Raw genomic sequence first — 12,818 nt, 5'->3', positions numbered from 1 at the left:
ATATTTCCTGGAGCATCTTATAGTGGCAGAAAGTAATGAAGTGCTACACACACACACACACACACACACACACACACAATGGTGAGGGTATGTCAGAGACACAGAAGTCAACTGAGAGACACCCAGTGGCCAAAGCTGGAAAAACTTGAGCAACCAGATAATTAAGGTAGTATTGGATTATGCACCCAAGTATAAAATAAATATTAATGAGTCCATACTGATATAAACAAATGATGAAATTAATAAGTAGGGGAGAAGAGACAAATCTCCTGGGCATAATTCCAAATAATTTATGAAGATACGCCATCCTCAAAGAGGTGAGGCATCAACTCCCATTCCTGAAATGTCGGCTGCAGTGATTTCCTTCCTTAGAGGATGGTATGGAAAGGAATGGGGGAAAGTAGCTTTATGGTGGAGACACCTGACAAACACTACCTCAGCCAGGTGATGAAGCTCAACATTGTCAGTGGAAATAATCAAGAAGCAGAAAAGAGTTCTATTCAAGCCAAACGAAGGACTATAGTGCGGGAAATACAGATTCAAGAAGCACTTGAGTTGTGTTCTGCTGGACTACAAAATGGGGAAGGCCTATCTAGGTAAAAAGCACGACGTTACATAAGCTGTTTGTCGAGAATTAGGATTGGGATGGACCTAGAGTCTGTCATACAGAGTGAAGTAAGTCTGAAAGAGAAAAACAAATACCCTATGCTAACACATATATATGGAATCTAAAAAAAAAAAAATACATGGTCATGAAGAACCTAGGGGCAGGACAGGAATAAAGACACAGACCTACTAGAGAATGGACTTGAGGACACGGGGAGGGGGAAGGGTAAGTTGGGACAAAGTGAGAGAGTGGCATGGACACATATACACTACCAAATGTAAACTAGATAGCTAGTGGGAAGCAGCTGCATAGCACAGGGAGATCAGCTCGGTGCTTTGTGACCACCTAGAAGGGTGGGATAGGGAGGGTGGGAGGGAGGGAGACACAAGAGGGAAGAGATATGGGAATATATGTATATGTATAGCTGATTCACTTTGTTATAAAGCAGAAACTAACACACCATTGTAAAGCAATTATACTCCAATAAAGATGTTAAAAAAAAAAAAAAAGAATTACGATTGGAACTGGCAAGAAGTAAGGGTGTTTCTTAAGCAAGAATTGGTTGGGGTCCAAAATGGTTGCATAGTTACCAGGAGAGACCTTGAGACCATAAGGTGGCAGCTGTTAGCTGTTAGCAGATACTGTTTTGAGAATGACTGGTGGTGTCCTTGAGCTGGATACACTTCAGAAAAGTCAAGTTCTCAGTGATGCAGGAATGTGTCTGAAACCACATTCACAATGGCCAGCCAGATCCATGTTGGATGCCTGAACCACAGTTCAACATCTTGTCAGAACAAAGACCGAACATGAAACATAACAGGGGTACATTGCTTCAAGGTTTCAAAAGAGACAGTCTAGCACATGCACATGACCTTGGTGTCTAGTGGGGGAATCTCATCTTCAAAGGAGTACTAGCACTGATGTCACAGGAAGGAGGTAGGCATCCATCCCTATCTTCAAGGTGGACATTCTAAACAATCGGGTATAACTGCATTCTTTTTGTTGTTGTGGTTAAGGCCGATGTACAATGGATATTTGACAGGCCGTCCTAGTTATCATCATACAGTTCAAGCCAAATCCCATATAAGCCAAAACGACTTCCCCATACCTCAATACGTGAAAATGTCTTCCATCAACATCAACAGTTGTAAGTCAAGTTGATAGCATGTACCTTTGATATGCTGTGATGAGAATGGCAATTTACCTCTGTGACCTTCCTCCCCAAAACTCATAACTCATCTAATCATGAGAGGGAAAATTCAGACAAATCCCAGTGAGGTAACATTCTCCAAGATACCTGACCAGTATTCCTCAAAATTTTTAAGGTCATCAAAACAAAGGAAAGCATGAGAAATTGTCACAGCCAAGAAGAACCTAAGTAGACATGATGACTAAATGTCATGTGTTATCCCAGATAGGATCCTGGAACAGAAGGACATTAGGTTAAAAATAAGGAAATCTGAATAAAGTATGACTTTGATAATAACATGCCAACATTGGTTCATTAATTGTAGCAAATGTACCCTATAGTATAAGATGTTAATAATAGGGGAACTTGGGTGCAGGGTATATTTGAACTCTCTGTACTATCTTTGCAATTTTTCCTTAAATCTAAAATCTTCTTTAAAAATAAAGTTTATTTAAAAATATGTAGTCCTTGTACAAAGACAACTACAAAACTTTACACAGGGATATGGAAAAAGAATAAGTAGAAAGACTTATCATATACCTCGATAAAAAATCGCTTTTGCAAAAATGTTTCTCCCGGAATATTTATTCAAAAATTTAGCTCAATTTCAATCAAAATAGCAAAAAAAGTTTTTTTGAAATTAAAAAAATTTCATCTGAAGAACTAATAGGAAGGAAGAGCCAGAAGATTTTTTTAAACCTAAATGAAAATGAGCACAGATATTAAATCAAATATTAAATTTATAAACATTAAAACAGTGTGATCTTGTTGCCAGAAAAGATAGCTCATTGGAACAGAATAGAATATTCCAAAACAGGTATACTGGCATATATACAAGTATATGAATATTGAATATAAGGTTGGAATTTCAAATCAAAGAGGAAATAGAAGATGATTTGATGAATAGTGTTGGAATTTAATAAATGGTGTTTCTACCTGAGCTGGTTGTCTAAGACATACATAGATATGTAAAGTACCCTATATGTACCAAACTAGATTCCATATGGATTAAATAATTAATTTTAAAAAGTGAAAAAAAAAACCCAAAATACAGGTGATGATGTATCTGATAGCCAGCAGAAATAGCCCTTTTAGGCACACAAAGGAAAAAATAATAAAGCAAAATGTTGGCACATTTGCATAAATATTAAAAACTTTTCTGTGTTAAAAAAAAGTCCCCCTACCCCCTCAAAAAAAAAAAAGGTGATGAACTGGAAACAAAACTTTGCAACATCTATGAGAAAGGATTAAAATAGTTAAATATTTAACTATAAAATAGTTAAATATAAATAAATTCCTATATATCTGTAAGGAAAAAAAGTAACACTTCAATGGAAGAAAGAATACTAGAAGATAATTCACAAAATAAGACCGCATAAGCCTAAGTAACTTAAAAATGGTTTAGCCTGATTAGAAGTAAAAAAGGAATGTAAATTAAAGTGGCATCATCTTTCACCTTCCATCAGCAAAGGTTTTTTTTATTTTAATGACAAAGCTAATTGTTGGTTAGGAGTAGAGAAAAATAGATCCTCTCTCATACTTTTGGGGGGAGTGTAAACTGATGCAATATTTTTGGAGGACAACCTAACAATAAAGTATCAGGTGCCATAAGAAATGTACAGTTTCTGACCCAGCAATTCTTCCTCTAGGACTATATTATCAGAAAATACTTGTGAACCATGATGTAAGCACTTCAAGCCAGGATAACTTATAGAGGAAAAATAAGAATTTAAATCCTTAAAAAGGGGGTCTTCCCTGGTGGTCCAGTGGTTAAGACCTGGCACTTCCAATGCAGGGGGCACCAGTTGGATCCCTGGTAGGGGAAGTAAGATCCCACATGCTGCGCTGCGAAGCCAAAACAAAAAGGCTGGGGGCGGGGGGGAGGCGCGGACTGATACATTGAACTATAGGTTATCCCCAGGACAGAATGTTTGATGACAAGCAAAAATCGTGTTGAAATTATACAAAAAGGCAAATGTTTAGGGACGGAAAACTGATCATAGGCCGCTACGGCCGGAGCTCAGGGAGGGGTTGATGAGGAAGGAGCATGAGAGAATTGGGGGATGGGGGAGATGGGTGATGAAAACGTTCTGTATCTGAGCCGGTGTTTCACGCCTGTGAAAGTTTGTCCAAACTCCTAGAAAAGTACACTCAAAAGTTGAGCTTTGGGACTTCCCTGGCGGTCCAATGGTTAAGACTCCACCCTTCCATTGCACGGGGTATGGGCTCCATCCCTGGTCCAGGGAAAGCAGGGCGGCCAAGAAAGAGTTGAGTTTTTCTCTGTGTAAATTATATCTCAATAAATTTAACTTTAAAAAAAAATCCTGTTGAAGATATTAAACAGTCTGGGGAAACAAAAACGGCCGATTAAATAAAATGAGTAATTTACAAAGTAGTGTGCAAGTGTGATTGGAACTTGGAGGTGAGGTTACACATTCAGAGAGTGACGGAGATGGGGCGGTCCTAGCGAAATAGCCTGGAAATGCACCAAAATCTACCACTGTCTCCCTCTGGAAGTGAAATTAAATTTTCTCCTTACGTTCTGTTTTTTGTTTTGTTTTGCTTTGCTTTGTGGCGAACAACTCTTCTGTCATCAGGGGGCAAAATGTTACAACTTGGAACCCCGGTCCGCTTGCAACGGCTTTCAGGTGCTTTAGGGCTCTTTTCCTTTCGGTGGAGCCGCCAAACAAGAGAGAACCACCCGGGGGGAGCCAGCAGAGGCGGCGCCGGGAGGAGAAGGACTAGGGGGATGAAGGTGGGAGGCGGGTAAGACCGGCGAGGAGCGGTGGGAAGCGGGATGGGGGGCAGGCGAGCAGGCGCGCAGAATGTGCGTTCCTGCGTTTTGCTGGGGTCGAGATGCTGCGAGGGGCCGGCCGCGTCCCTAGTGGTTCTCCAGGAAATAACAGCATCTCGTGCAGCTTAGTCATTTCCTGAGCTCAGCTGCTGCGAGGAGGGCGTCACCATGATAAGTAAGTTTCTCTTCCCCATCAGGCTGGTGGCCTGGGCAGGGGGCGGGCGGGCCTCCCAGACCCCAACCCACGGAGGGCCAGGGGACTCGCTTCTTTCCCTCAATCCCTCAATCAACTCTCTCTCTCTCTCTCTCTCTCTCTTTCTCTCTCTCTCTCAAGAACGGGCAGCTGCTGCTGCGATAGGAGGAGGTGACTTTCCTGGATCCCCACATCGCCAGGCCTTCAGCTGGCCTGGGTCCCGGGATGGGAGGGAGGCCTTAGAGAGGTGGCGCTGCCGGGCGTGTGAGAGCTGGTCCGCCAGCCCCGCTCCGCTCCCGGAGCCACGCGGGTGAATCTTAGGGGCCGAGAGCCGTACTCGCTCGGAAAAGGTCACCGCGATCCCCGACGTAGCTGCAACTCTAGTCCTTATATGTAATGAGCATGTAGAGAAGATTTCATTTGAAACGGGGTTTGCTGCTAAAAACAGCAGTGGTTTATTGGTTTGTTTCACCTCTACATGTACACAGACACAAACCTGAAGCCCATAGTGGGGTAGTGACTTCCCCGTAGTCACCCAGCAAGTTAGAGACCCAACCAGGGGCCTACTCTAACCTACTGTCCCAAGCTGGCTCCACACTCCCATCTTCTTTACGTTGGGACCCCTCTCCAAGCGGCTGCTTCCCGTCTGCTCCGAGCAGACAGTCCCCAGAAACTGTCAAGGAATTCCTAAGGGAGTCCACTCCCCTGAGCCCACGCCCCGACCCAGCTCCTCTCCCCATACAGCCCTGGCCGTGGGGGCTGTGCCCGTGGTGCTGGGCGCCGTGGGCTTCACCGGGGCAGGAATCGCAGCCTCCTCCTTAGCGGCCAAGATGATGTCAGCGGCCGCCATGGCCAATGGGGGCGGAGTTGCCGCCGGCAGCCTCGTGGCCACTCTCCAGTCTGTGGGTAAGTGTCCGGGCGGGAGGAAGCGGGGAGGGTGTGACACACCAGCACAGGATTCAGCCCAGCGGCTAAGCCGGAGGGAGGGCCTGTCTGCTCTCTCCAGTTTCGTGGGCATCAATGTCCCTGGTCCTTTGTCTCTGCCGCACTGTCCTCCCTGAGTCCTGGGTGAGGTTTGGGGGCAGGAGGGAAGCGGAGCGGTGAGGGTGTTCTGGAAAAGAGAAGGAGGGAAGGAGCCCAGGATATGTGATAGCTGGGCTCTGGGTCTAGCCCTACCCAAATCTGACACCTGGGTGACCTAAGTAGGTCCCCTCCCCTCTCTAGGCCTCAGTGGGACCTGTAGCTCTTGGGGTCTGTGGTTGACTCTCCCTCTGTCTCTCACTTCCCATGAATTCACCCCCTCCCTCTGTCCAAAGCAGAGCCCTGGGGGATTCAGGACCCAGGGGAGGCATCCAGGTGGGATCTCTGGGCCTCAGGCCTCCTGAGGGGCCCCAGCCACTGGTCACTGCACCCTTCCTGTGCTCACCCTCTGTCTCCCACAGGGGCAGCTGGACTCTCCACATCATCCAACATCCTCCTGGGCTCCGTTGGATCAGCTTTTGGGGCTTTGCTTGGAGGTGCAAAAAAGGCACCTTCTTCCTCTCCTCCAGGTGGACCCAGAGCTGAAGGGGACCAGCCAGGAGAAAACGTACCCCAAGTCGAACCTCCAAAACTCCCACTCGGTTCAGAGAAGCATGAGAAATAAAGATCATCTGCAGGTGCACCTTCCTGTCTTTGTTCCTTGCAGCCCTGGGGGGCTGTGAGTTGTGAATTGGAAGTTTCCAGTTCTCCCCATCCTCCCAACCTGCCTTGTGGTAGAGGGGCAGAGGGAGGTGGCAGGCTGATCAAACACAGAATCACTTGGCAAGAGGCTCTGGTTGGTCCCCATCCTACAGGGGATGGGCTGTATAACCCAGGGCCATTTGTGCACCATCGGTGGGTCTCAGTTTACCCCTCACTCAATGATGGGGTCGACAAAGCTTCCTAGGGAGGCAGAGGTGAGGGGTAGCCAGGATGCATATCGAGCCACTGACCCCAGAGCCCTCTGCCCTTCCTCATTAATGGGCACCAGACATCCAGAGGTGAGCAGGACCCTATTCAAAGTGCTGTGGGGAGGCTGACCTGCAGACCACCAGGGCAAGGACAGGACAGTGTGCCAGTGTTACAGTGGGGCTCTGGGCACCTCGAGAGGAGGAGATGGAATCAGGAATGGTCACTACGCTGTGTCTGGAAAATCGAAAGGCAACTGGCATTCACCAGTTCCTTCGCGGCCGACAGGCGTTCCTGGTGTCCCCTAAGACTCCATTCACCTTCAGAGTGAGGTCTCACTTCCTTCCAGAGTGGCCTCATTTTCTGGAGTCTTTCTAAAGGATGAGATATCAGTTCTAACACTTCTGCTTACACCCCCAATAGATAGTCTCGAGGAGGCGTCCAGCGTGCAGGCGCTGCATTCTGTGGGCCACTCGCCGACCTATCAAGAAGGAAGAGCTGCTTAGGGTACAGGAAGCTGGAGAGAGCGTTACTCCCACCCGACAATAAGAAAAAGCTGGAAAACCTACAAAAGCGTAACTTTCCTTGAACCCCTAAGAGAGCTGAAGAGGCAGGGCCACCAGATGGCCTGAATTCTCAGGGAAGTCAGGTGCCTCCAAGGAGAGCTTTCCTCTAAAACCTGAATCTAATAGACTTGTTGGAAGAAGAGATGAATAAACAAGAAAAGCAATATTCTGAATCATTTTTTGCTTTCCCTATTGTTAGACAAGCTATGCCTGCTAATGATCAATTTCCAAATGGATATGTAAATGTTGAGTATAACCATCATGATATAAAAATTTTTTTAAATGCTAAAAGAAGCCATTAATGCGTATGGAATGCATTGTAATTATGTTCGGGGACTTTTGTCTGGTTATGCTACTGAAAACATGTTGAGAAATTAATATGTTTTCAAAAGCGTACCTAGATAAAAGACCTTGAAATAGTCACCGTGAACTTTCTCCCCAGGCTGAACAAGAATTTAAATGGATAGAAAAACATATACATGATGCACAATTGGATCGGATTGAATCTCTCGATCATTTACGACTTATTGTATTTCATACTCCTCATTCTCCTACTGGTTTACTACAACAACAAGATAATCTCATAGAATGGATATTTTTAGCTCATAAAGCTCAAAAGAAATTATAATCTTGTGTACAAAAAATAGCTGATATTATTATTAAAGGTAGGTTACGATTAAGGCAAACTGTGGTCAGGACCCACATGAACTTACAGTCCCTTTTTCAAACAAAGAAATACAAACTCTTTTTCAACTAGAGGATAACTGGCAAATTGCCTGTGCTCATTATATAGGTAAAATACATAATCATTATCCTTCTGATAAACGTTTACAGTTTTTGAAAAAGACTAATTGGATTTTGACAAAAATAGTTCAATTAGATCCTGTTATAAGACCAACTTTTTTTACTGATGCCAATAAAACGGGAAGAGCAGGATATGCTAACAGTCATGATCAAAAGGTGTTACAATCTCCATATGTTTCAGTTCAAAAAGCAGAACTATTTGCTGTAATACTATTGTTACAGGATTATCCAATTGCTCTTAATATAATTACAGACTCTCAGTATGTGGAATTTACAGTTAAAAATATTGAGACCGCTTTTATCCCAGATAATGGATCAGAACTGCATTCTTTATTTTTGCAAATACAATATATAATTAGACTACGTACTGCACCACTTTTTATTACTCATATTTGTGCTCATACTCATTTACCCGGTCCATTGGTAGATGGAAATGATTTTATTGATACTTTAGTGGGTACCGTACAATTAGCTACAGCAGAACATCATAGACATCATACTAATGCCAGAGGATTGAAAAATAAATTTAATCTTACTTAGAAACAAACAAAAACTATTCTCCGTACATGCCCGCAATGTGCTGCTATTAATCAACCTTGTTTGAATATTGGAGTTAACCCTAAAGGCTTATCTGCTAATGCTATCTGGCAAATGGATATAACTCAATATCCTGGTTCTGGAAAGTTAAAATACATTCATCATTCTGTAGATACCTACTCTCATTTCTCATGGGCAACTCCATTATCTTCTGAAAAAGCTGATGCTGTAATAACTCATTTATTAGAAGCTTTTGCTGTTATGGGAATTCCCGACAGCATAAAAACCAATAATGCTTCTGCATATCACTCTCAGAAATGTCAGACTTTTTTTGCCACACATAATATAAGGCATGTTACAGGTATCCCAGGAAACAGTATGGGACAAGCGGTTATTGAACGACAAAACCGCACTTTGAAAGAAATTCTTATAAAACAAAAAGGGGGAGATGAGGTACAAAGTCTTGCTTTATTTACTCTTAATTTTTTGAATCATGGAGAACATGATCTTAGTGCAGCTGACAGACATTGGACAAAAATAAGTACACAAGAACTTAGACAGCCTGTTTTTATATTAAATAAAAATACTAACACTCGGGAACCTGGCGAGGTTCTTCGTTGGGGCCAAGGATATGCTTTTGTTTCTGCAGGAGCTGAATCCTATTGGGTGCCGGCTAAGAAGATAAAGCTTCGGGATGGCAACTAAGCGTAGCCTTGATGTGACGGGAATGACAAAGGGATTTGCGGAGATGGATTTGAGCAAGAGAGCATTCCGTGTGCCATTGGATCGAACAAAGAAGGCACCTTCATTGACCTGGGGGCAAGTGAAAAAGTTTGCAGGCACTGCTGAAAATCTTGTCATTTCGCAGGGTAAACCCCTCACTAGCACCAATCTTTTTGTAGCTATGTTGGCAATATTGTCTGCACAGGTAATAAGCATATCAGCCAATGAGATAAATTGTACTAACCATACTTATTGGACTTATATTCCTAACCCTCCTCTTAATATGGGGGTTACCTGGTGGGATGCCCCAATTTTTGTATATGTAAATGAGTCTGGATGGTTGCCTGGTCCTTTTGATGATAGAGGCCCTTTGAAGCCGGAAGAAGAAGGAAGGATAATAGAGAATTACACGGTGGGTGTTAATGGACCTCCTATTTGTATGGGAAAGGGAGATCATTGCCTTAAAATGAATTATCAGGCATGGTTAAGTATTGTCAAAAATGAAAGCAGATATCATGGGTTATATCTTTTGAGTGCTTATAGTTTTAAAAGTTCTAATTCCACTCTTAATGAAAATGTTTCCGCACCTTATATGCCTCCATGCCAGGTGCCTCTTGTGGATCGATTATCGGATTGGGTCCATTGGACTCGATGCCGAGGAGAAATGGCTCGGGTTCTTGTTAATACTTCTTGGGGAAGTGTCATTGATTGGAGCCCTTTTGGCTCCGCCCGAGGAAAAAAGGGTTTGAAGAATTTATACTGGCATAAAGAGGATAACACTATTTATAGCGATACTATTAATGATACCATAGTATGGCATGCTGGAGGGTTTTCTCCTCCTGGTCCTCATTTAAATGGATATCCTATCCAAAAGGACTTGTGGAAGCTTATGGCAGCTCTGAGAAAGATTAATGCCTGGGTAGGGCATATGGTTAATAAATCTGAAAATCATAGTTTGATTTTTCATAAAGATGTTACTCGGTATACTCGTAGTTGTATGAAATTACCTTATATATTGTTAAAGGGACCAGCTGTATGGAATGAGACTCAAGGTATTATAATGTGTAAAAATTGCTCTCTGTATACCTGTATTAACTCTAGTATATCTTTTAACATATCTACTAAAAGTTTGTATATCTTACGAGGTCGGACAGGTCTTTGGCTTCCTGTCAATCTTGGAAGGGAATGGCAAGAATCTCTTCCTATGGCTGTTTTGCAATATTTAGCTGATGCGTTAAAAAGACGTAAAAGATTTGTAGGAATGTTGATTGCAGCTGTCATGGGTATTATAGCCATAACAGCTTCTACTGCAGGATTGTTAATGCTCATTATAATAATAATCACATGTTTAATTGTAGTCCAACGACGAGTGAAAGCTACCCGCCATGCAACACCGCAACAAGCTGCCGTGTTCTCCTTGATGCTACAAAAATTACAAAACAAAAAGGGAGAAATGTAGTGGAACAACTGAGGACATGGAAAGGAGACGTGACCCATGAGCCCCCCCTCCCCCAGCAAACTGAGGGCTGGTGAATAAGCCAGAACTGCAAACAGTCCTGATTGCTTTGAGCCCCCCCACCCGGCAAACCGGGGGCCTGCGAAGAAGCATTGAGTGCTCTGGGCACTGATCCATGAGATGTCCTCAGTATAATCAGAGTGGTGGGAGCTCAAGGAAATGTCCTTGTGCTACTTCAGTATAATCAAAATAATGGTGGGAACCCTGTGCTGCTTTTGCGCTCAAGGACGAAGCATGGCAGGTGCTCACGAAAGCCAATTATTGCTTCTATAATTAATAAAAACATAGGTTGCTGCTTTGGCACTTCTGAAATGTTAAGAAAACAAGTCTTAAAGTGTAAACCTAGATAATGCTTTAATAAAAGTTACCACAGCAGGACAGACGGCGCTGTTTTGCCTGAGTGAGTGGCAGCCCTCTACTGCTGTGCTTCGGCACAATTCATCTCGTGTGATGAGCTTACTTTCGGCCCTGTCATAAGATAAACTACAACATTCTTCCTCGTCACTTGGTATCCAATCTGCTTTCCTGGCGGAATTCAAGGCATGAGAGGCATCCCCCTCCTGGAGAAACAGGCCTATTGGTTTCTGTGAATTTCCTGTCACTGGAAGACAGATAGAAAGACAACCTATGGAACAGAAAAGAGTGGTACCATCAGACCACATGTGACATTAAAAACACCACAAACAAGGGTAAGAGACATGTAATCTACTGAGGGGGGAAAAAAAAAAACACAATACCCTTTGCATCATTAGAATCCCCAATGTAAAGAAAGTTCTTATGAAACAATTTTTCAAAAGAACTGTCTTTAAAAAGGAACTCAGACTAGAAGAGGTGGTTCCTAAAAAAAGAATTATACATGGCCAATAAATATTTGAAAATGTGTTCAATCTGCTAATACTAAAAATAATTTTTAAAAGAGAAAACTCTGTGTGTATGTGTGTGTGTGTGTGTGTTCCATGCACCTGTTAGTCAGGGTTTGGCTGCAGATAACAGAAGTCACTCCAGGTAACTTAAGCAGAACAGGTTTTTTGGGTTGTTTTGGTCGAACCCTTGGGGTTCTGGGCGCCTGGGTCCCTCAGTGATGACGGCTGGGCAGGGTTTGGGGACCTGGCCCAGAGGGCGCCACCAGCTGAGATCTGCCTCCTTAGCAGGGCCTGGGCACTCGCGGGAGAATCCAGACTGGGTGCTGGACTAAGGCTCCCAGGCAGGGTAACCTGTCTGCACAGAGACCCCCTCCTCTTAAGCACTGCCTGGACCTCGGAAGGTGAAAGTTGTGCCTTGGGACCTTGCCCTTCCTTGTCAGAACAGAGAATAACATTTGTTTGGTGGAGGTTTACAGGAACATGGTGACCGTGACCTGACCTCAAGAACAAAGGATGTGATACCAAGAAGTTTGCAAACACTAACCAGGCCCCTCCCTCACCTTTCCTATAAAAGGGCTTTGCTGAAAGCTTGGGGAGTTCTGGGTTTTTAAGGCATGAGTCACCCGTCTCCTTGCAGGGCCCTGCAATATACCTTTCTCTGCTCCAAAATGACGTTTTGGTATTGTTTGGCCTCACTGTTCGTCAGGCACACAGACTTGCGTTCAGTTACATGACCTCTTCCTTGGGTTTGATAATTTGCCAAAAGGCTCACAGATCTCACGAAAGCACTTTACTCACCACTACGGATTTATTACAAAGGATATTAAAGGATACAAATGAACAGCCAGATGGAAAAGTACCTATGAGGAAGTCCGGAGCACAGGAAGTGCAGTCCCCGTGGACTTCAGGCGCCAGGTGGGCGCAGACTATGCCACCCAGGCTCTTGGGGACACACTGGCAAGTTCCTCCAAGAAATGAGTTGAGCTGTGTCCCATGGTGGCTCCGGGGTGGTGGGGAGGCTCACTCGACCTAAGCTTGGTGAATTCCCCCGTTGTCCTTTAGGACTTCCCAAAGTCACCGGACATAGAGACAGTGTA

The 12,818-nt window shown here is 44.0% G+C and overlaps 1 protein-coding gene across 3 annotated transcripts; it reads left to right on the top strand.

Annotated features, from left to right (window-relative positions):
• The first annotated feature begins 4,601 nt into the window (after positions 1-4,601).
• Positions 4,602-11,297, top strand: IFI27L2 (interferon alpha inducible protein 27 like 2). Of its 3 annotated transcripts, none has more exons than XM_022576197.3 (5): positions 4,602-4,765; positions 4,925-4,954; positions 5,528-5,689; positions 6,226-6,441; positions 7,136-11,297. In XM_022576197.3, the coding sequence occupies exons 1-4, from the start codon at positions 4,759-4,761 to the stop codon at positions 6,426-6,428; spliced, it is 402 nt and encodes a 133-aa protein (XP_022431905.2). In that variant the 5' UTR covers positions 4,602-4,758; the 3' UTR covers positions 6,429-6,441; positions 7,136-11,297. The 3 variants fall into 3 exon arrangements, with proteins under 3 accessions (XP_022431905.2, XP_089764287.1, XP_089764286.1); XM_089908160.1 differs by having other exon boundaries at positions 4,744-4,765; positions 9,269-11,297; XM_089908161.1 differs by lacking the exon at positions 4,925-4,954 and having other exon boundaries at positions 4,707-4,765.
• The last annotated feature ends 1,521 nt before the right edge of the window (positions 11,298-12,818 follow it).

This window comes from Delphinapterus leucas, chromosome 2 (genome assembly GCF_059928025.1).
Source record: "Delphinapterus leucas isolate spDelLeu-1000000601 "Yukka" chromosome 2, BTC_Dleu_Yukka2, whole genome shotgun sequence".
In the NCBI taxonomy this organism is placed as follows: domain Eukaryota; kingdom Metazoa; phylum Chordata; class Mammalia; order Artiodactyla; family Monodontidae; genus Delphinapterus; species Delphinapterus leucas.
This window is presented reverse-complemented; position numbering and strand designations above follow the sequence as displayed.

Bases quoted from the DNA above. Each gene is read 5' to 3' on its own strand.
- IFI27L2 (XM_022576197.3), top strand. The intron at 4,955-5,527 runs GTGACTTTCCTG...CTCCCCATACAG, and splicing joins TGCTGCTGCGATAGGAGGAG to CCCTGGCCGTGGGGGCTGTG. The intron at 5,690-6,225 runs GTAAGTGTCCGG...TGTCTCCCACAG, and splicing joins GGCCACTCTCCAGTCTGTGG to GGGCAGCTGGACTCTCCACA.